Genomic DNA, 23,745 nt, shown 5'->3' on the forward strand with positions numbered 1-23,745 from the left:
TCTCTCTAAACCCAGACAAGTTTGGTTCCTCCACCTTGTATGTCCCTAGTTGTACTACAATGGTCTCAACACTGATCCTACCACTTCCCCGTGCTGAGCACTATGCTTAGATACAGCAAAGGTGTATAAAAACATAAGGAGCAAGAAACAGGCATATGGGGCAGACATAAAAAAAAGCTATGAGGGTGGAGTATAGAGCTGGACTAGAGACAAGGGAATGGATGTGAGAGAACTCTTTAGAAAGGTCGCTGTCTCTGATTAATAAGACTAACATGCATAGCCAAATCTAGAAGACTATGGAATATGTTATAGAGTGCTTTACTGCAAATAGATTAAAAGTATAAAATTAACAAAGAATTTTCTGTGTAGCAAGCGCATGTTACATTTAGTGACTTTCTAGGAAGGGTTGTTTCAAGCTGGTATCTCCATATAATACAATAAACGTACAGTCTGTGATATGATCTGGCACACCAGAACTAGATAGCAGAGACTGGAATGGATACCAAAGAACACCAGGAAGAAAAAGGCTCCACAGTACCTGCATACAGCACAGTCTCGATGCGGTCTTTGATATGAGCCCGGCTACTCTCCGCACCCAGAAGGGGCGATGTCCCATTGGGAGCTGGAACAACAAGGGGCCCGACGAGGAACGCACATGCTCCACCGAGGTAACTCAGCATTGATGCAATTGCTGTGGCCGTGGCTCGTTCATCTGCAGAGAACCATGTCGTAGAGAGGAACGGGGCTGCATTCATGACAGTTGGACCTGCCAGCCCGTTTAATATCTGTCCTCCGTGGATTAATCTGGAATTAGGAAAGTTACAAGGCAGGACAATATTTGAAACAAGCATTTTCTAAATCAAAAGGATATTGTTAAGCAAACAGCAGTTTAACCACGGTGATTAAAATGTATATGTAAAATAATGGCATTCTGAGAAGGTGAGCCACTCTCAATGGCATGGTGACTCTCTGGGAGGGACACTAAGTGCACCGAGGTGCGTTTACTCACTTCACAAATACTAAACTAAGAACCTGCTATAGCCTTGGTGTGGTGGCTTGAACAGGAATGGCCCCCACGGTTTCTTAGATGTGAATGATTGTTCAACAGGGAGTAGCACTATTAGGAGGTGAGGCCTTGTTGAAGTAGGTGAGGGCTTGTTGGAGGAAGTGCGTCACTGGGGATGAGCTCTGGGGTTTCAAATGCTCAAGCCAGGCCCAGTGTCTCTTTCTCTGTCTGCTACCTACAAATCCAGATGTAGAACTCTCAGTTCCTCTCCAATACCATGTCTGCCTGCATGCCACCATGCTTCCCACTATGTTAACAGACTACATCTCTGAACTGTAAGCCAGCCCCAACTAAATGTTTTCCTTTATAAGAGTTGCCATGGTCAAGGTGTCTCTTCACAGCAGAAGAACACTGACTAAGACACCTGGTTCATTTACCCATTATTGTTTCAATTTGTTAAAATAGGAGAGCCTAGGCTTGGAAGAAACTTGCCAAGGTGCTAACAAAGCAAGTAAAAAATTAGATTAAAAATGCATTGTTTTTTTCCTAGTAGATTGCCTGCCACTCATTAACAGTCCTTAGAAATGATTCAGGTGAGCTCAATATTTCATGCCCACTCTATTCCAAGCGTTGAATGCTATCCATATACAAAATAGTCACCAAGACTCTTCTAATGTCAGAGAGAAGATGCTCTAGCCTGGGTGGAGACCCAGCATTCCAATCAGGCTGGTTCATTCATTCACTTGATGCACCTAGGGACCAGCCCTAGGACAGTGGATGCACCTAGAGACCAGCCCTGGGACAGGAGATGCACCTTAGGTGGTGCTAGAGAGACAGACAGGCAGAATCATTCATTCTTTAATGAGACAGGTGGAATCATTTGTTCTTTAATGAGACACTGAACTTTTCCTCCCCAGAATTCGTGCTCCAGAGCATCAGCTCAGAAGGCCGCAGCCATGTAGGTGGTGAGCCTGCCTGCTTTGCTGAATTATTAGAGTGAGGCTCTCTCTCCTTTCCATCTCTTTTCTAAGCACCAGTTGGCTCCCTGTCCACCCTGTGTCTGACCTCTATGCCAGTACAAACGGCAATGCTTTTCCCCTTCTCTTTCCCATCGCCTCCTCCAGGCAACTGCTGAAGTTTTACAGCCTGCCTGCTCTGGAGATTTACAATAAAATGTTTTCCATTTCAGTCCATACTTGAATTCTTTTACTAAAGAGACTAAGAATTTGCATAACTGTCTGGATCATGTGAGCAACTAGATGTCTGAATCGCCCTGGGCACTGAGACTCCACTTCTTTTTCTTAAGGAGAGGTAGATTTAGACTCCGTGTGCACTTCCTGGAACCTTCGGCTAGTGAGACTGGACCCAGGGCCTCATGGCCCCACAGTTTCAACGCCCTCCCTTCTTACGTCAGTTGTACGGGTTAGTGAAGGACAGGCTCACTGTCCTCAACTGTTCCCTTGTTCATTTTTCCTAATCAGCTACCTAGCACTCTTACCTCTCGCTGCCAAACCCTTGGCCCCTTCAACACTCCTGATCTCAACACTTCTGCTCACATCCCAGAGCGATCAGATGTTCACGGAAGTCTGGGCAAGAAAGGAAGGCAGGTTGGCGCCTCTGCTGAGGAGGGAGGGGCCCAGTAGGTGACCTTCTCCTACCTGAGCTTTTTAAGTAGCGCATGCAATTTCAATTCTTTCTCTCTTTTTACTTTCTAGTAACTGGTATCTCAAGCCATTTAGAAAAACATTTCCTGAATGCAGAAAGAAATAATAAACCAGCACGGAGGAGGAGGCAGGGGCCTATGCGGGAGCTAAGAAATGAAATATGCAAGCCAGGTCTGCTCTTCTCCCCATGAATGCTGGGTGGATTATCTGGAGGGAAAATGGCTCTAAATGCCATTAATATTCCTAGGTTCAAAGACGAAAAAAGTTAAGATCTCTTGTGTAAGGGAAATAATTTGCTAGGTAAAGAATTGAATTCAAAATGTTTATGTGATGAATTGGTTCCTCTAAAGTCAGCAGATCCCAAGATACCCATAGCAATTCTATTACGTGGAACCTTCTCCACTGTAGACCTGTTTAAGCACAATTAGCAAGCAACTAAACTGTTTAAAATCCTCAAGTCAGCAGGGTATGGTGGCGCACATCTCTGATCCCAGTGCTTAGGAGGCAGACGGATCTCTGTGAGTCTGAGGCCAGCCTGGTCTATTGAACAAGCTCCAGGGCAACCAAGGCTACACAGAAACCCCGTCTCAAAACGAATAAAGAAAATAAACCGAAAATAATAAAATCCTCAAGTCACTCAAATGCATACATGGGATCAATAAGTTTTTAGACATTTCAATTTAGCAATACAAAAAAGCAAAATCAGGGCTGGCAAGATGGCTTCAGGTGCTTACTGCCCAGCTTGACATCAGAGTTCAATCCTTGGGAACCACAAGTGAGAGAGAGTCAGGGCTCCCACAGGCTGTCCTCTGACCTCTATAACCATGCCATGACACACATGCACTGTCCCCACCACACTCCCCATACTAAGGGGGGAAAAGGCCATTGTAAAGGTCAATATGCCGTACTGTCACAGCACGCTGGGCAGGGACAGGGCGGAAGATAAGGCAAATTTGTTTCTGGCCAGTAAGCCACGTGACACAGCAGGAATGGTTAGGCGCTGCCCTGGGCTATTCAAAGGGTGTAAAGCTTCCTTCCCAGAAACAGCACACCGGACTGGGTCTGTCCTCTGGGCCGGTGCTGGTGCAGGTCTGTCAGCACAGCTGGATTCCCTCTTTTCCTCCCAGCCTCCTTACCTCTGTCACCAACCTCAACCTTTGGCTTCCTTTCTCCCACCAATCTTCTCTTTTCTCCCACCACTGTAAGCCAGTGGAAAACGGATGAGACCTCATTTCTTAAGCATGGGATAAATTTAGGCTTTGCATAGCAAGCAGTGAGGAGAATAAGATGGAGGCCCCTCTGTACCCACAAACCTGGAAAGCAGCGACAAGAATGTGCACTGTCAAGGTTTGCTAGCAAGGCGCTGACCATGAGGGATCTGAATCCTATGATGGCCCTAGGCACCTCTGCCTTCAGTTAGGGCCCTGTACACAGAGAGGACAAGCCCTGGGGGACACGCAGAATGGCACTCACGTAAAGCTGCACCGCTTTTCATATTATTCAATATTATTAGATTTTCAAAAAAAAAATGCCAACAGCTCAAGTTCAGACCCAAGAGCTACACTCTGTGTTTTCTAAGTACCTGATGTTTCGGTTTGCATTTAATGATATTCTGCTATCTCATCCTTTAGCTTTAGCTTTAGCTTTCTGGCATCATGGAACAAACACCTAAGATTTCTAAATGATTCCTATGCAGGATATGTTTTATCATTTAAATTTTTATGGCTAAAAGCGATGTCAGACCAAGAGGTGCATGGAGCCCAGCGTACTTCCATCCTGAGCACAGCCCTACTTTACCAGCCCCCAGGGTATGACTTGCACTGCTGATGCCAGAGACTGACATTTTTAAAAACATAGCAGATATTTCCTTGGGGTAAGCCAGTGTTCTTTACTTAAATTCTATTTTTAAATATGAAATATTTTAGAGTTCATAAAAAATTACTTACCTATTAGACTTAATATGCCAACAATTCAGAAACATTCTCCCAATTGCTAACCTCCCATCAACATAAACTCACTGGATACTGAAAACAGGAGAAGAGCTAGAAATAGCCCGCCTGCTTTGTAGCCCAAGAACGGTTCAGAACTAACTCTAGGAAAAGGGAAGTTAGGTGAGGAAAAACAGAAGCCCTGAGAAAGTCCCAAGCTTGGACACTTTGTTAGAGCTTCTATTTTCAAATGAAAGCTTAACACACTTCCAAATCTTTAAACAACTTGGCCAATTAATGACTAAATTACAAACACCCCAAGTATCCGCAATGCTGAAGGCAGCTGCAGCCGTCACTGAAGAGAACATAAAGCTTGGGCCCTAAAGACACTCTACATAGGAACGTCTCTAACACCAAGAGAAAGGGCAGGGAAATGGTAGCGAGAAGACTCAGCCTCTAAGCTCTCCTGACTTCCTTAGCTGCATAATCTTTGCCGAACCACTCATTGACCTGTTTCAGTTTCCACAAGGCTCTTTATCATTCTAACAGGCTGTTTCACAAGGCCCAATACAACAATCTTTTAGCAAGATACAGGAGGAAAATGGATTTAGTCCTGGTCTGAGAGAAGCCTGCATCCCCTCACACTGCCTCGTACCCTTTTTCTTCCAACTTTTATTTCATCTTCTTGTGATGGAGGAAGGTCATTGGCTAATAAAGGAACTGCCTTGGCCCATTTTATTGGTTAGGACATAGGTAGGTGGAGTAAACAGATCAAAATGCTGGGAGGAAGAGGAAGTGAGGTCAGAGACGCGACAGCTCTCCGCTCAGGAGCAGATGCCTGAGAGAGACGGCATGCCCCGCTCCCAGCATGAAGCTCCGACCCAGGATGGACATAGGCTAGAATCTTCCGGGTAAGCGCACCTTGGGGTGCTACACACAGATGATTAGAAATGGGCTAAATTAATATGTGAGAATTAGCCTAGAAGAGAATGGGCCAAGCAGTGATTAAATGAATACAGTTTCCGTGTAATTATTTCGGGCATAAGCTAGCCGAGCAGGCGGCTGGGGTGTTGGGGATGCAGCCCCGCCACTCCTATTACTACATTCTTGATTAAAAGTATATGCATTCATAGCAGAAAAGATTGGAAAGAAATGCAGAGAAGAAAAACTTCATCCATAGACTCCACACATCACTTTGGTGGCTGTTATGACTATCTTTTTTTTCCAGTTGTTTTCTGGTCAACAATTAGGCGGGGCAATCACAGATATTATACTGAATATACAAGTTTTATGTAGTAAATTATTTTGACTTTTCGTACCTCAAAAGCATTTTCTCATTTCATTACTTTTATTATCATAATCAATCTTAAGATAGATGTATAAAAACATTTACCTAATGTCATTAAGTTTTTGATGACTTATCTTTTAATAGTAATACTGTTGGTGGCAGTCATCATAAGTAAATATTAGCCATTATCCAAATTACCTCTCTGGAGCCAGTAAGGCAAAGGAACCACCTGAGGTGCTGCAAAACACCCTCCACAGGGTTCTGCTGAGGAGTCTGCAGTCATTCTCATTTCCATCAATGAAAGAGCCTCCTCAACCTGCCTTGCACACCGACATTACACACTCACGCATGTGCACACATGTACTTGTGCACACACATATTCATGCCTCTCATACTAGTTTTCTACTGCTATTTTAATTAATTACCTCCTCTTTATTTTTACTGCACGCTTTGGAAAATCAGAAGCTTACCTTTGGTCTCAGGAAAACCAAGGTGTGGCAAGGCTGCTTTGGGGGAAGAATCTTTTTTTTTTTCCTTTTCCAGCTTCCAGCAGCTCCCCATTTTGAGACCTCCCTGCGCTCCTCTTTGGGCACTGTTAAAGAGTCTTGCGATTCCACAGGCCCTACCTGAACAACCCGGGGTTCTCTCTTGCAGATTAGCAAGCTGCATCACACTTTCTTTTCCTGTAACAAATACCTTGTCTAGCCTACATATGAAGAAGGGGGGCACTTGCTTCAGAGTTTTGGGGGCTGACTTCCCAAATGTCATCTTTTAGGCCCTGTATTGAACACGGCTGTGTGGCTGCCCCATCTCATGCAGACAACAGTGACGAAGCCTGCATGGGAGAACAGACAATAGTCAACCCATGAGGCACTGGAGACAGGAAGGCCTGGTCTTGCTCCTTCTACAAGAACATTCTCAGATTACCATCCAAAGGGTCATAGAGGAATAACATGTGCCCCAAACAAACTAAGGACGTGCCATTACGCCCTACCTCCTTAAAAACATCATATTATACAAGGTTACATAAGACCATTTGCATGCACGTATATAATGTACTTAGCACACACACACACACCATGCTCCACTACTCTCGTCTACCCCTCCCCCGTCTCACCGGTCCCCTTTGCTCTCTAGACACTTTCACTTCTGGTTCCTGTCATCTGTACACATGTGGCTTTGTGTCTCTATAACGACTGGGATCCACAGATGAGAGAAAACATATGGCATGTGTCTTTCTGGGAATGACTTCATTAGTTTACCATGGTTACATCCATTTTCTGACAAACAACTTTACTCCGCTATTCTCTATGTCGGAAAAATCAGACTATGGATGTAAATCTCACTTGTCCATTCTTCTGTTGAAAGACACCCGGAGTGGGATCCATAACTCAGCTCTTGTGAATGGTGCTGCAGCAGACACACGTGCCTGCACCTCTGCAAGGCAAACACCGCAGGAGGTATAGCTAGGTCATGTGGTAGTTCTATTTTCAGTTTTCTGAGAAACTTCCACACTGATTCCCAGAGTGGTTGGACTAGTTTTTACTCCCACCAGCAGTGGTGAAGTTCCCTCTGTCTGCATCTAGGGCAGAACTTGCGGTTACTTCTGTTCTGACTGGGGTGAGGCGGAATGCCAATGGAGCTTCAAATCTGCATCTCTGATGGCTCGTTATAGTGAAGGTTTTCCCCACGTTTACTGGCTATTCGTATTTCACTGTTTTGAGAACTGTCTGCTCATTTCCTTGGCTCATTAACTGACTGGGTTGTTTGTTGGCATCTGGTGCTATGAGTTCTCACACAACTCCTCTATCGCATATACAGTTAGCATTACATTTCTCTCCATGTGATCATTTCTTTTACTGTACAGAAACTCTTTGATTACATGAAATGCTATCTTGAAGCACTTTTGCGCTCTTTCCTCTGTTAGAGTTTTGGGCCTTCCATTGGTCCTACTTCCTGTCAATACACCGTCTCAATACACAGTCACAATGGCCCTTCAGGATACACCTGGCTCACACCCACCAAAGCACAGGCATCACTTCATTCAACCATAGTACGCATTCATGATTAACATAGCAGTCATAGGTTCAGATCACACGGATCTAGTCTACCACCTACCTGTAAATCAAAAGTCCTTCCTTTTACTGCGTTTCTTTTTGGTACTATTGCTCTTTATCTTGGTATGTTAATATTTTTCCTTGTTTGTGCAGAGGTGGATACACTGTGCAGTGTTTGTGGCAGGAGGCACTCTGTGGGTGTGCACGTGCATATGTGCACAGACGGGGAGGCCAGAGGCCTGTGTCAGGTGTCTTCTCTGACTGCTTCTGAGACACGCTCTCTCACTGAACTCAGTGCTCACTGATTGGCCCCCAGCTCCAGAGGTTTGCCTGTCTCCACCCCTCACCCAGAACTGGTGTTGTAGATGCACACTGACCACACCTGGCTTCTTTGTGCAGGTGCTGAGACCTGGACTCAGGTAATAGCTTGTATGGCACTCCACTGACTGAGCCATCTCCTAGTCTGCTAATTTATTTTTGGAGCATAATAGTTAATAATTTGCAAACAGCTGCATCTGTCCATTTATCTCTTTATTATTTTCCTCAGAAAAGCACCCTCTGCAGTTAAGGGATAAACAGTCCCACATACTGTTTTGCTATTAAATATATAACTACTTCATCTGAATCTGTTTTGATACACCATATGAGGTGAGAATACAAAATATTCTCTTCTTCCCAAGAAAGAACAGACAATGAACCATTCACCCATCTGTGCAGGGTAAGACACTGTCTTAATTTACACGTCCCCGCCGCTGCTTGCTATATCTAAGTTTGGGCTAACGACTTTATAGACTTTATATTGGAAGGACTTCAAGGTCATGTCCCAAAAAAGATGTCGTTTGAGCCAGTGTGTTCTGGGATCTACTTGCTACGAAAGGTTAACCTGCTCCCCTACTGAGAAATTAGCCAGGAACTAGGGAGCTGCACTCCCAAAGGCGTGCCATGGGTGGCGCTACCCTCGTGGTTCGGCTGTAGGCCTCGAGGGCTGGCCACCTGTAAACTTAGAGCAAAGCTGTCACTTAAAATAACTAGGAGCCAGGTGGGGAAGCTGTGACATGCCTCTGAGTTCTGTGGTCTGGATCTGGATCGTGTCCCCAGATCCCAGTGACAGGCCTGGATGCCAACCTAGGGTGAAACTTTTGTGAGATGGAAGCGGTCACTTCCTGCCTTATAGTGCCTTTGACCTGAGGCACTGTCTTATACCACAGGCCCAAGAACAACTCTGAGGGTCAACTGACCTGGGAGTAAAACCTCTGAAGCCATAAGCCAGAATAAACCACACCTCCATTTAAGTTGGGCTTTTTTTCTCTTTTTGTTTATTTTTAATTTTGATTTTTTTGAGACAGGGTTTCTCTATGAACCATGGGTGTCCTGCCTCCTGAGTGCTAGGATCAAAGATGAAGACACCCCACTTGACCTTTTTTTTTTTTTTTTAATCACTGTGGTAAACCAAACAGACACACTGATTTCAGGATGTCACCTGGGAGTAATACAGTCAGGAACGAGCTAGCTGGTGCACGGGCACTAATGTAAGGTACAAAAGCCTGCTGGAGTTTCTTCCCCACTCGGGGCCTGCAACCTTAACTTAATGATTCCTGGAGCACAGATACTAAGACTGAAACAATACAGAGATCAGATTGGTCCCTGCACAAGGATAACATTCAAATTCGTGAAATATTCCATATTTTCGTGGGGGTCATGGGAGAGAGAAGAGGAGAGGGAAGGGAAGGAGGGAAGCAGAGAAAACTGTATAGCATAATAAAAACAAAAAATACATATTAAAAACAATAATAAAAAATTGGAAAAAAATATACTCATCAAATTGGGGGAGTAGGAGCTGGAGAGATGGCTCAGAAGTTAAGAGTGCATATTGCTCTTGCTGCAGCAAACCAAGTGTTCAGTTCCCAGCACCCACACTGGGCAGCTCACAACCACCTGTAACTTCAACTCCAGGGAGAACCAAGGCTTCTGGCCTCCATGGGCACCTTCACACACTTGTACACACCCACAGGTAGACACACACATAACACATAATTACAAACCAGAAAAATAAATCTGAAAAAAGGGATGGGCAGTAAAAGGCAAGAGGAGATTCAAGAGGTGTAAAAACCACACTAGGAGTAAAAATTTCTTGGTGTGGCTGCACTCACATGGAAACCTCTTGACATAAACAGGCCTGGAGACCAGGAATTGCTTGAGGGGTGAACTGTGAAGATCCCACAAAACGTTAAGATTGCTCAAAAAGCAACCTAAAGCAACCTCTGGGTCCCCAAATCTGCTCCTTGTAGAAAGTCAACTGAGAAAGTTGTGTCACCCCAAGAGGGATGCAGAGTTCAAACAACACAGCCACTGAGGATAACGGATAAAAACAGTCTTCCAAAGGTCGAGGCCAGAAGTCCACAGAACAATCAAGGGAGTTACAAAACCAACCAAACTGCGGGGTTTAACAGGACAGTCACTGGACAAGACTTTGGATATGGGAGTGCTTTGATGACATGCATGGGACCTTCTGCATGGGAAGTGGAGAGTGTGCTTGATGACATGCATGGGACCTTCTGCATGGGAAGTGGAGAGTGTGCTTGATGACATGCATGGGACCTTCTGCATGGGAAGTGGAGAGTGTGCTTGATGACATGCATGGGACCTTCTGCATGGGAAGTGGAGAGTGTGCTTGATGACATGCACGGGGCCTTCTGCATGGGAAGTGGAGAGTGTGCTTGATGACATGCATGGGGCCTTCTGCATGGGAAGTGGAGAGTGTGCTTGATGACATGCGCGGGGCCTTCTGCATGGGAAGTGGAGAGTGTGCTTGATGACATGCATGGGACCTTCTGCATGGGAAGTGGAGAGTGTGTTTGATGGCATGCATGAGACCTGCATGGGAAGTGGAGGCTGTGTTTGATGACACGCATGGGACTATCTGCATGGGAAGTAGAGAGTGTGTCTGATGACTGACGACAGTCTCCTTTCTCTCTTCTGTTGTAGCATCCTCAAGTTTTAACTGAATATCTGGCAGCTGAGCTATGCTTTACCCTCTTCTGCAGATGAGTATGCCTGACCCCAAGGTAAGCCTGTACCAATGAGAGGGAGAGCAGAAATAATGCATACAGCCTTTAGTCATCTAAATATGCTGTGATACTCTCTCTATTCAGGGGCCAGCCCTAGTCACACAGCCAGGTGATCATCTGAGGGGATGCTGGAACCGCCTTTTCTCTTAAGAAGCTCACTACCTTTCAAACTGCATCTGAAACACCTCATAATACTAATATCTGGAAGAAAACTAAAATTTTACCAAAGTATATTTTTAGTCTCTTTGTTAGAGAGACCAGCCTATACTTTATTAATACAAACAAAGGCTGTTAAGTAAATATGACTGAATTATGAATTTAAATGACAGAATATGGAAATCAACATTTATTAAGTATGGCTACTATTTCCACTTTCATAAATATTTTTCCCATTTTTCTTTGATTTTTGAGATTATAATATTATTACATCATTTTCTCCTGCCTTTTCCTCTCTTTAAACCCTTGACATTTTTGTTTTAAACACTGTGATGGTTAATTTTCATTGTCAACTTGCACACCAAGGAAAAGGAAATCTCAATTGAAGAATTGCTTCCATCAAGTGACCTGTGGGCATGTCTGTGGGACATTTTCTTGATGGCTAGTTGACGCAGGACAGCTCACCCACCAGTGGTGATGCCATCCCTGGGCAGGTGGTCTAAACTCATAGGAAGGCTGTGAACAAGCCAGCCAAGCAGGAAGCACTGTTCCTCCCTGGTCTCTGCTTCAGTTTCTGCCTCAAACCCACACTCTGGTTTCTCCCAGTGGGGGATTTGAAAGAAGAAAGCCTTTCCTCCCCTACGCTGGCTTTGGTCAGTGTTTATCATGACCAAACTAGGACCAAGCTTATTAATTTACAGACTATCTAAAGCATTTCCAATATACACTCTCCCATTTTGCATTTTATGATTAATTTTGAAGCATAAAATTCAGGTGTTGATGTCAAAATGTCAACTTACCCATCACCCTAATCCTAATCACAAGTGGTTGTTACCCTCTGTGATTTCTCTACTGATTTCATGCTTAGGAAAAAAGTCTTTGGAAACAGGATTTACTTTGCTTTCTTTTGTCTCATTTGAAATCCCAAATTTTCAAACCTGTCAGGCATGTGCTTTGATGCATGCTGCAGAGTAAGGACCCCGCTTTATTTCTAACAGCAACAATTTCAAGAACAGATACACTCTACTTGGAATGACTCAACAAGCCCACTGACTTGGGTTTTTACTGTTATTACCCAAAACAGCTTTTAGCCTATTTGGTTCACAGCTTTTTGCTGTGGATAAAATAAAATTTTATTTGTTTCAATGGTATTATGAGAAAAATATTCAAGACAAACCTTATTTTGAAGGAAAAAATAAAAAGGCATTTTCAACAGCCTTTGAAATACTCTTAAAAATGTATTTTCTTCTTGGGGCAGAATGTGGATCCAGTGTAGAGTGCTTGCCAAGCAGGCAAGCTGGGGATGAATCCTTAGAACTACAGTAGCTAGGTGTGGCGGTGCACTTAGGAGGTTGAGTCCGGAGAATTAAACTCTAGGTCATCCTCAGCTACATATGGAACAGGAGGCCAGCCTGGGCTACACTACCCTTCCCAATCCCCCAGATCCCCCCTCCAAAAAGTCAGAGAAAAACATCTATTTTCCACTATTTATTTTGTGTATTGGGTGTATGTGTGTGCACATGTTCCATGGCGTGTACGTGGAGGTCAGAGGACAACTTGCTGCCATGTGGGTCCCAGGGATAGAACTCGTCATCAATTGTGGCAGCAAGCACCTTTACCTGCTCCGCCATCTTGTTGTCCCTGAAATAGTCTTAGTGACCCAACTCAAGCTATTCTGAACACCTTACCCACATCTATGCTGTGATCCAACGGGAGGGAGCAGGGAAAGTGGGTGGTCAGTTCTGTGCTGGCTTTGTAAAGTTCTGACCTGGGCGATGGGACCTGAGGATGTGCTTGATGATTCTTTTATTAACATATGTGTTTTATAGACTTTTGGGGTTGGTTTTGAGACAGGGTTTCTCTGTGTGACAGCCATAGCTGTCCTGGAACTTGCTTTTGTAGACTAGGCTGTCCTCTAACTCACAGAGATCCGCCTATCTCTGCCTCCTGAGTACTGGGATTAAAGGTGTGTGCCACCATGCCTGGCTGTATTTTATATAGTTACCTATATATGTATGATATGTTAAACAAGAAAAAATAATATTTCTGTGTGATACTGGGGGCCTGGGAACAACCTCAGATCAACATATCACAATGATAACAAAGGGGGAAAGGACATATTGCCAAAGCTCTAATTTCACACCTTTCTCCCCGTTAAATCCCAGCACCATGCAGAAATACTTAAAATTGGCCCTAGAGCTTTAAGAATCAAATGGGGCAACTATTATGATTATTAAAAGAGTCTAACTCTTTAGATTTATTTTTGTTTTATGAGTGCTTGCTTGTGTGTATGCATGTGTACTGTGTGTGTGCCTGGTGCCCAAGGAGGCCAGGAGAGGGTGTCAGATCCCTGAGAACTGGAGTTACAGAAGGTTCTGAGCAGCTATCTGGGAACTGAATCCAGGTACTCCACAAACAGCAGCAGTACTCTTAATTGCTAAGCCCCTGCTGTCTAAACAGTAATCTGCATAAAAGGCATTTATGTTATTGTATCACAGAACAGATTAGTGAGATACAATTTACTTAACTGATTGTAATTTGAAGTGAAGGTACTCTACACCTAGGCATGTAGTTCTTAAATCTAAATAGAATGAGATTACCTAACAGACATTGTTAAAATTGTTGGCACTGGGGTGGGGACCATGGATCTAGAATATTAGTAAACAGGTAGTTTATGGAATTTATTTTTAAAGACACCGACATAGGGCAACATTAATTTTGCCCATTTTATAGAAAAGAATCTTAATGCTTAAATGTTCATATTGCTCATTTTTCTGCCAAATGATTCATATTTCTACACTGGGAATATTTATTCATAAACCTCCCTCTCATTATTCATAGTCCCCATGAACAAAATAAGGTGCTTGACCAACACAGGTAACTGAATAAAAGGTCCTGGACAAAACCACCCCTTACACTGACCCTTGTACAAGACTGATTAATTAGAACCTCAAAGTTCAAAGTCAAATTTCCTTCAGCCACCTTTAGGCCCCTTAATAGCCACTTAATTGCCATCCTCCGTATGTGACCACTAGGCAAATTCAAATGTTCCCACCAAGCAAAAGGCTAAGGATGCTGCTGTACTGCACCTGAGACCCAGGGTGAGCATGAAAAGTCTTGATTCGCCATTTCTTTGTTCTGTACACAGTTTGTGGTAAGTGCGATCTACAGTCCCAACCGTGGCCATTCACTGGCTCGGGAAAATGTTCTCTTATTCTTTTGAGGTAAGAGTTGTTTTTTCACTGACATTTAGTAACTACTTCAGTTTTACTTAATTAGTCAGAAAGGTAACACATGTTGCCCAGCTTTTTTATTTTGTTTTGTCAGCTTGACACAAGCTAGAGCCATTTGGGAAGAGAAACCTCAATTTTAGATAAAATGCCTCCAATCAGATTGACTACAAACAAGTATGTGGGACCTTTGCTTGATTAATGACTTATGTGGGAGGTCCCAGCCTATAGGGGTTGATGCCATGCCTGGGCAGATGCCTGGATGCTATACGAAACCAGGCTGAGCAAACCATGGGGAGCAAGTCAGTAAGTGTTCCCCCTTGGCCTCTGCTTCAGCTCCGGCCTCCAGGACCTGCCTTGAGCACCTGCCTGACTTCCCTCAGTAATGGACTGGCAGCTGTGAAATGAAACAAGCCCGTTCCTCCCCAAGCTGCTTTTGGGCATTGTGTCTGTCACAGCAGCAGAAAGCAACCTAAGACATAGACACATGCGGTAGACTAGTCCCAATAGTAGGAAAGAACATAACACAAGAAGTAAACGTTTCTTCTCTCCAGACCTGCAGTTCCTCAGCCCCTTCCCCACAGACAACCAACAGCAATGGCTTCTTCGAGGAACAGCCCTTGCCAAAGCTGCCATATCCACCTTTGCCTTTGTTTTCTAAGTAGAAGCATACTACACGTACTTTTCTAAAACAGACTTCTTTGCTCAGAAGCACATTTTTACAGCAGCCCACATCAGCACCTGCAAAACTGTTACCCTTTCCACAGCTGAAACAGTCCCACAGTCAGCTGCATGGTCCTTTGTGGCTGGCAACGGGGTGAGTGCAATCTTCTGCTTTCACAAGCAAAGCTGCGCGCGCGCGAGCACACACACACACACACACACACACACACACACACACACACACACGGTGGGCATGCCACTAGGCACAGCTTTACAGGTGGGCTAATTTTCTGTAAATGTACACAGTAAAGACCGTGAACATTTTAAATCAGATACAGTGCCCAAATGCCCTGCAAATGGGACATCCCAAACTGCTCCAACACCAGGAATGCCAGACAGGGAGCTAATTATTTTTTAACCTCTGCTTATTTAACCATGACAGAATGATGGCTTCTCTCTTTCGGTTTTGTCATTTGCATTTTCATTTCTATTACTGCTTGTCATATCCACTACCAATCTCCTACTGCGCTGCCACGTCTTTGTTGACTTAAATAATTCCTTTCAACTGAAGAAACTGCCCATTTGTCTCATTTGTTGTACTTCCTACCTTTTAGCGTCTCTTTTGACTTTGTTTCACAGTGTGGCTAATCATGAAGACATTTTGAAGTTTATGTAGTCAAATCCCTTTCTTTGGTGGCTTTTAGTATTTGTGTCTTAGTTGGCAGGCCTTCCCCACTCTCAGCTTCTTTAAAACAACTGTTTTCCAAAGGCTTGTTTTTCATGCTTAGGTCTTTGATCCAACAGGAACTTACTAAAGCAGGAAGGCAAGAGTCTAGGTTTGTCCTCACTGCTTTTTAGATAGTTGTGTGGCTTCCAGAAGCCTTTGAGCAAACAACCTTTTTTTTTTTTTTTTTTTTTTTTTTTTTACCACAGCCATTCTAAAGGTAACAGCCAGCTGCAAAGCATTTCACAATGGAGACTATTTCTAGAAAAACCTATGCTTATCAGAGCCACACTCTTCAACTTTCTGATGTGTTAGTCATTTACTGCTTGCACAGACAAGAACGAGCCTGAATAGAAAGAAAACAAACACAACACGTGTTACGGGATGACTGGTCCATCCGTGAACAAGGACAGAAATCACTGGCTGCAACTCTACTCTTAAGAAGCCTAGATTGTTCACGGAGCATGCCACACAGCACCCCACACTATCGTGTAACGCCATTCACCGCTGCAGAACATTTGTATTTTCTTCTGGTTGCTGCTATATTTGGTATCAGAGCTTAGGAGAAATGTTTTGTAATTCACTATTTGAGCCTCCCTTTTTATCTGTGATGCTAACAAGTGGCAAGATATTTTTTCCTAGGTTTTCACCATAACATTCAGATAAAATATATTATATCCTATAGTCTCAGAAATCAAGAGCCAAGAAGTTGGGGTACAGGGCACTATTCTAACAGTTGGAACTCAAAAGCTCCATATGAGATAGGCCCAGAAGACAGATTGCCAAATTCTTGTTTCAGTGATGTTTAAATACATATTGTATTATCTGTCATGCACAATGTCACATAAACTGAAAAGTAGCAATCTAGCACATTTATCAGTGCTAAAATATGGGCTCTAATTATAGTATTTTCATTTTGACAGCTGTATCGTGCACTGAGAATACTGCTTAAAAATACTGTATGAACACAAAGTATCGTATTCCTGGGGGAAACTTTTCTCTACAGATGAACAAAAAAGTGAGAATTAAATTTATTTATACCATCTTCTTAAGAAAGTTTCGCTATCTCGGAGTTGTTTCTCCTTCCTGTCCATCCAACCTTTATCCACATTTCTTTTTTTTTTTTATGTGCTTTTTGGTGTTTTGCCTGCACGTATATTTGTTTGAGGGTGTTGGGTCAGCTAGAACCAAAGTTACAGACACTTGTGAGCTACCATGTGAATGCTGGGAACTGAACCAGATTATCTGGAAGAGCAGCCAGTGCTCTTAACTGCTGAGCCATCTCTCCAGCCCAGCTATTCCCATTTCTTTATGAATTCTATTCTCTTTTGTTCTACTTTTCTGACCAAATGCACACTCAACTTTTTATTTCAGGAATCATAACTGGGAAGGATGGGAGGGGGGATGTAACCGCATAGGGAGCCCGGAGCAGGATAAAAGCCAAAGGCTGCTTGACATCTTCAGAGTGCATTGATGACATCACACTGAAGCTGTATTTTAACACTGTGGATGCTTAAAACCAAAACAAACAGACCAGTAATGTTTACAAAAGTTAAGATCATGTCAAACAAAATGCCAACCCAACTCAAGAAGGGTGGAAGTGACGGCCTTCCACAGGGCACATGATCTTTGCTGGCTTCCTTTTACAATACAAAACATTTGTATCTTAAAAGAATATATTTTGAAAACCAAAAACTGAACATTTATTTCTGAACTGTAAAGTTTAAATGAAAGGCACCCTGTCACTGAGACCCACCTATGCTAGCCATCAACAGCCATCCATCTACTCCGGGATGCCTCAGACCCGCCCTCATCCTCGCAACTGCTCCCATGCATGGCATCCTTCCCATCTGCACGACTCCTCACAGTCAGGAGTTACCCCGGGCCTCTCTGCTGCCCACATTTGTCCTTCCAGTAGCATGCTGACCAAAATATAAACAGAACTTCACGGCTTTGTCAGTCAGTGCTACCACAGCACCCGGCCACCATCCCAGCCGGTTTCCTCATTCTGCCTGTGACCTCCAGCTTCCCTACATCAATACAGCAGCCTGAAACCAGGGCACACCACGGCTTAAAACCTCCGGTGGTTTCCAGCCCTGGACCCTTACAGGATCTCACACAATCTTAAAGAATTCAGTCCACAACCGCACAGCACCTACCGCTGCTTGGACCTCAGGCCCTTTTTAGATCTCCCCACACTTCCCCACAAAGCCACTCCCCTGGTTCTAGCCATCCGAGCCTCCCTGCCTGGTGTGATCTTCCCTCCTCTACCATTTCCACCTCTCTGCATGACTAAAACTTCTTTATCCCGCAGGGTGAGTTTATATCTTCTCTATACCATTACCTCTGTTTTTAAAAATAATTTTAAAGATTTATTTGACTTTGTAAGTATGAATGTTTTGCCTGCATGCAAATATGTGCACCATGTGCATACTGGTTGGATCCCTTTAACTGGAGTTACAGACACTTGTGAGCTGCTGCCATGCGGGTGCTGGGAACTGAACCCGGGCCCTCTGTAAAAGCAACCAGTGCTCTTAACCTTGAGCCATGTCTCCAGCCTCATTGCCTCTATTTTATGTATACATACACACATGTGTGTGTGACCTGTTAAACTTATTTGTGGAATACTATGTTTTCATTTCCTCATGGTTATTACAGTTCCTAGATAACAAGAAGATTCACTTGTTTGTATTTTTTCATTTCCGCAACTAGTCCAGCATCTTCCATGTGACAGAAAACTAAGTTATCCATTACACAGACTAAAAAGAATAAATGCTTCCACACCTGTGACCCTCTGAGATCACATTACCAGACATTTATAATCAAGCATAAGTTATACACTTGTAAAAAAAGACTAAAATTGCAGAAATGTTGTACAGGACTTACCTTCTCCTAAGGGTTAAGTCAGATACAGGTATGCACCTTAGACCAGTTCCCAAAACAACAAGAAAGGATGTCAGAAGCACTGTCACCCGCAAACCTAGGGAGGAGGAGAACATCCAGGTAAGTCTGTTTCCTTTATATGAGCTCAACATTAGCTGAGATTCTTTTTTACATAATCAACCTAATATTATATTCTAACACAATAACTCTAGTTCCAGGGGAATCAATACCCTCTATGAGAAACAGGTTTAATGGCTGGCCTTAGGCCTGCTTCTCTTCTCTCCCCTCCTCCCTGGGAATGAACATTGCTCAAAAGAAGCTGTGTCTGGCTGTGAAAACTCCTGGAAGGAGTTTCCATGTCTGTAGACTGGAACTTCAGTGCTGTGGAGAGACTGAAATTTAGCAGGGTCAAATGCTAATCACTTTATCCGGGGCTAGTTGTTAGCCCTCTGGGACAACTATTCCTCATCACCCTCTGCATCTGAACTAATGCCTCGTCATAACAAATAAAAAATCTCTTAGCATCTAGTGACTTAGCAGACCACAGGCTTCTATCAACGCTAAAGCTAAGAATGTCATCAGTCAGCATCTAGCTCTAGAGAACAGCTCTCCCATCTTGGTGTACCTGCCTCTCAGGTGAACCTTTTTTTTTTTCTTTCTTTTTTTTTTTTTGAAAACTGCAAGTTTGTCTTTATTTGGTATTTGGAAGATAATTAAAATGGACATGTTATGATTGATTAATATATGAATAATAGGTTAGTCAAAAGATAGATTTTTTCCTTTTTCTTTTCTTTCTTTCTTTCTTTCTTTCTTTCTTTCTTTATTTATTAAGGATTTCTGCCTCCTCCCCGCAACCGCTTCCGGGGGACAAAAGAAATGGACATTTTTTTAAATCAGGTGAACCTTTTAAACTTGCCTCGATCCATCACTTTCTTTGTTCTGTGAAACTATACAAACTTCATGGAACTGCTTCCACGTTAGAACCGGGAATCGAGAGTAACCTAAATCTGTGTCCTAGGCCATGGTCACATACAATGGCTCCAGAATAAACTATCTCTTATTCCTTAAGGACGAGAGCTGCGGTTCCTATGTCAACATGCCCCTCAAGTCTCTGACTTTCCTTTTCCTTCCACTTCCCAAATCAGTCAGTTGAGAGTGGACTGAGAGGGTGAACCTTCCACAGTGAGGAACAGCCAAATGCCCTCTTGTGTCAGAGACAAAAGACACTGAGGTCATCTACGTTATGTGTGTTTGATGCACCTCTGTACAAATAGAAATTGCATAGCCAGGTTACTTTCACTTTGTTCTCATGTTTGTGTGACTCTGAGAGCAAGACCAACATTATTCATTTCTAATACCTTTTCTGTAGGCACCAAGCATGCATGCATACATACATACATATGTATCCAAAACATTCATGCAATAAGACAAATATATATTAAATAACCATATATTAATAGTATATATTAAATATATATTTATAATATGTATATATTTACTAAATGGATCCATTAAAAATGAAAATCAGAAGCAAGTAAGATGGCCCAGAGGTAAGCTCCTTGCTGTGCAAGCCTGAGAATCTGCGTTCAATCCCTGGAATTTCTAATAGAAGGAGAGAATGAACTCCAGAAAACTTGTCTAACTTCCCCAACCCCCATCTTCTGTTGTAAGGCAGCTTGTACCTCCTTCCAACAAGATTCCATTTTTTTTTTGGAAGGTGTCCTGTAGCCATGGCAACTAGAGCAAAACAATCCAATGGAAGCCAAGTCTTTGGTCATGGTAATGGAGCTCCAGTACAACCTGAAGTCAAGAAACCTTGCCTGGATTTAAACGACTGCCTCCCCCAGCTCTGGGTGCAAGTGATCGTGGCAGATGCTAAACTATTTAAGATATGTGTGTGTATGTGTATGTGTATGTGTATGTATATGTATACATATGTATTTATTTATATATAAAACAAGGTGTCTGAGTTTTAACTGTCAACCTGACACAGACTGGAGTCACCTGAGAAGGGCCTTAACTGAGGGACTGTCCAGAATAGACTGGTCTGTGGGACACTGTCTCGATTGTTAACTGATACAGGAGGATCCAGCATGCTGTGGTCCAGCCTTTTCCTGGGCAGATGGCCCTGGGCTGTATAAGGAAACAAGAGCCAAAGAATGAGCCATAAACAACCTGGCTCCAAAGTTTCTGCTTCAAGTTCCTGTCCTGACTTCTCTAACAATGGATAAACTGCTACTCAGAATTGTAAGCCAAACAAATCCTCTCCTCCCTTAAGACGCTTTTGGTCATGGTATTTGTCACAGCACAGAATGGAAGAGAACACTAGGGAACCAGAAACACATGTGGTAACTCAGTAAGACGCTCACTGTGAATGCATAATGGCACACCTGATGGAACTGCAGCTGCTACGCTTGGAATGCTCTTCTTTTGTTCACACTGAACTATGATTACCTTAAAGTCTGTGGCAGCCACATCACACAGGTGACTCACACACGTCATGGTTCAGGTAGCCCCACATTCTTTCAAATGTCTCCCAAATCCAACATATGAAATTATGCCACAGAGAAAACCGAGCTAAACAACTGATGAAATTGTGGCTTTTTTTTCCCCCAAAAAAATACTTAGAGGGTAGATGGCTAAATGTTTCATTTTCCAATTTCTTCTCTGCTTGAACAAAACTGAAAGTCAACAAAATGATGATTATGCAGAACAAACATCACAGGGAAAATATTTAAGATCCAGATCTGGCACATAAATGCCACACTGAGAATACTTTGTGGTATGAATGGGGCAAACTTTATAACATTCTTACATAATCTGAGTATGATTAATACAACTTGGCAGAAGGAATGCCTCAGAGAATCGTGCTTCCTGGTAACAAGCAACGCATACATACTGCTCATTACCACTTCTACCAACAGAACGCAGGCTTGGAAAAGGCAGTACAGTTACAGGAAATAGAGTGTAATTAATGAAACACACACACGGCCATAAATACCCTAAAACTGCACGATGGTGCTCGCTTAAAGTTACTCTGGGCACCCAGTGAGACACCAAACAGTTTTATATTTTATACTGTACCTAAAGCTTATCTTCCTAAGGATTTTGCTTGTAATTACAGAGGAAGCAAAGAAGTGGGGGGAGGGGGCACTGACTGAGCCATATGCTCCAAATACACAGCTTTCCATTGCTACTGCCCAAGACTTTTCTATGCAGCGCTGCTTCTAATCAAATATATGATGCTATAATAGCTTATATAAGTGTAAAAATGAAGAGGTTGTGAAAAGGTGATTATTAAAGCAATTTTTTGGATGGATACAGCATGGTTGTTCAAACAGATAAACTACAAGCAGGCTTTTTTGTTTAAATGTTGCCAAGTGTAGATTAATTTCTGCACCACTTAGACTCTCAGCCTTGAATAGAACGCTTTCTGCCTGTCACATACCTCACAAGGCAGGACTCTCTGATTCCACTTAATCAGAGAGATATCAACTCATTAGGGGAAGAGGGATAATAAAGGACTCTGTGAAATACAGTAAAAAAATACAGAAAATTTACACATGAATGAATCTTAAGGGATTACAGTATGTGAGGGTAAAAACCACACAATGAAGAGGATGGTTAGAATATACTTGCAAAAGCAAACGGCATTGAAATTAAAAATAAAATTCTATTAAATATGACATCTAGATACTTCAGGAGGTTGTTTTTCAGCTGATGAGCTATGGGGACTCATGGATTCTCCACAACAGGTACTAAACATCAGGCTATGACACAAGAGAGTCAGGAAGTTTTCGTGAAAGAGATCTTTTCAAATACCTGCAATAGAAAGTAAATTTACGGGTCTGAAAAAAAAATGGCTCAGCTGGGAGGTGGTGGCGCATGCCTTTAATCCCAGCACTCGGGAGGCAGAGGCAGGCGGTTCTCTGTGAGTTCAAGGCCAGCCTGGACTACAAGAGCTAGTTCCAGGACAGGAACCAAAAGCTACAGAGAAACCCTGTCTCGAAAAAAAAAAAATGGCTCAAGGATTACATTTCCAAAGGACCTAGGTTCACAGTACTCACAATGTGGTTCACAACTATCTGTAGCGTCCTCTTTGGGCCTTTGTGGGCACTGTGTATATATGTATTACACAGACATGGATGCAGACAAAATACCCATGCATATAAACAAATAATCTTTTTATAAGTAAACTTAAAGATTTCTATAATTACATTATAGAAAAATGCAAGTATTTAATAAAAGAGAAACAAAGAACCCAGGTGAAGTTAATTCAAGAATAGAATGCAGGAAAAAAGCTCCTTTGGTGAGAGCATGTTTGTCCAGAATGGAGGGAAGACATGATGCTGCTCGCTCTCCTCCCATCACACCAGCAAACCATGTACACCATCAGGATAATGACATATGCCTGCTTATCCTGCTCACCATGGGGACCAAGAGATCCAAAATCCATAGGTCACCCTTATTCCACTATGTGTCTATCTATATATCCTCTAATGCGATGTCTCTAAAATCTAGCTCTGGAAACCTACCCACTGTGCCTTCTGGAGGCTCAGCACAAGCAATGGGACCCCAGCTTTCTCAAGCGCTTCTCCAAAGGGTCTCTCCACCTTGTCTTTCAATAATGACTCCCCACTTACTAAACATGCCCCCTTTTCTGTCTTTTAAGAGTTTTGGCTCTCCAGTATCCAATTCTTTTATTTCCCTCTTGTGTATTTTAAGAGTCTCTGTTATCAGCCAGGCAGTGATGGTATGCGCCTCTAATCCCAGCATTTGGGAGGCAGGCTGATCTCTGTGAGTTCAAGGCTAAGCTGGTCTCCAGAGCAAGTTCTAGAACAGTCAAAGCTATCCTGTGTGCTTTCTATATTTTTCCTTAACAAAGTCAAACTTTCTCCCATGTTCTTAAATATATATGGGGTATATTTATAAAATTTTTTTTCATTCTGGCTGTCATGGGCATATGCCATATACAGGCTTCAGAACCATTTTTTTCCTGCCTTCTCTTTTAGGCTGTGGTTTTGTTTTTTTTTTTTTGGTTTTGTTTTTTTGTTTTTCTCCAGACTTTGGATGTTTTC

General features: G+C 42.9%; 1 protein-coding gene and 1 pseudogene across 1 annotated transcript in view; one reads left to right on the forward strand and one right to left on the reverse strand.

The window, feature by feature from the left end:
• Window positions 1–23,745, reverse strand: part of Slc49a4 (solute carrier family 49 member 4) — a 71,053-nt gene that overhangs the window by 32,520 nt on the left and 14,788 nt on the right. Inside the window, exons 2-3 of the mRNA XM_041673191.1 lie at window positions 18,671–18,764; window positions 539–804 (exon numbers count right to left, since the gene is read on the reverse strand). Coding sequence (XP_041529125.1) covers window positions 539–804; window positions 18,671–18,764 — 360 coding nt within the window. The remainder of the gene's footprint in view (window positions 1–538; window positions 805–18,670; window positions 18,765–23,745) is intronic.
• Window positions 9,532–9,632, forward strand: LOC121462083 (annotated as a pseudogene).

Source organism: Microtus oregoni, unplaced genomic scaffold, assembly GCF_018167655.1.
Source record: "Microtus oregoni isolate MIOR12 unplaced genomic scaffold, Mior012 000023F_ref0000262, whole genome shotgun sequence".
Classification (NCBI taxonomy): Eukaryota; Metazoa; Chordata; class Mammalia; order Rodentia; family Cricetidae; genus Microtus; species Microtus oregoni.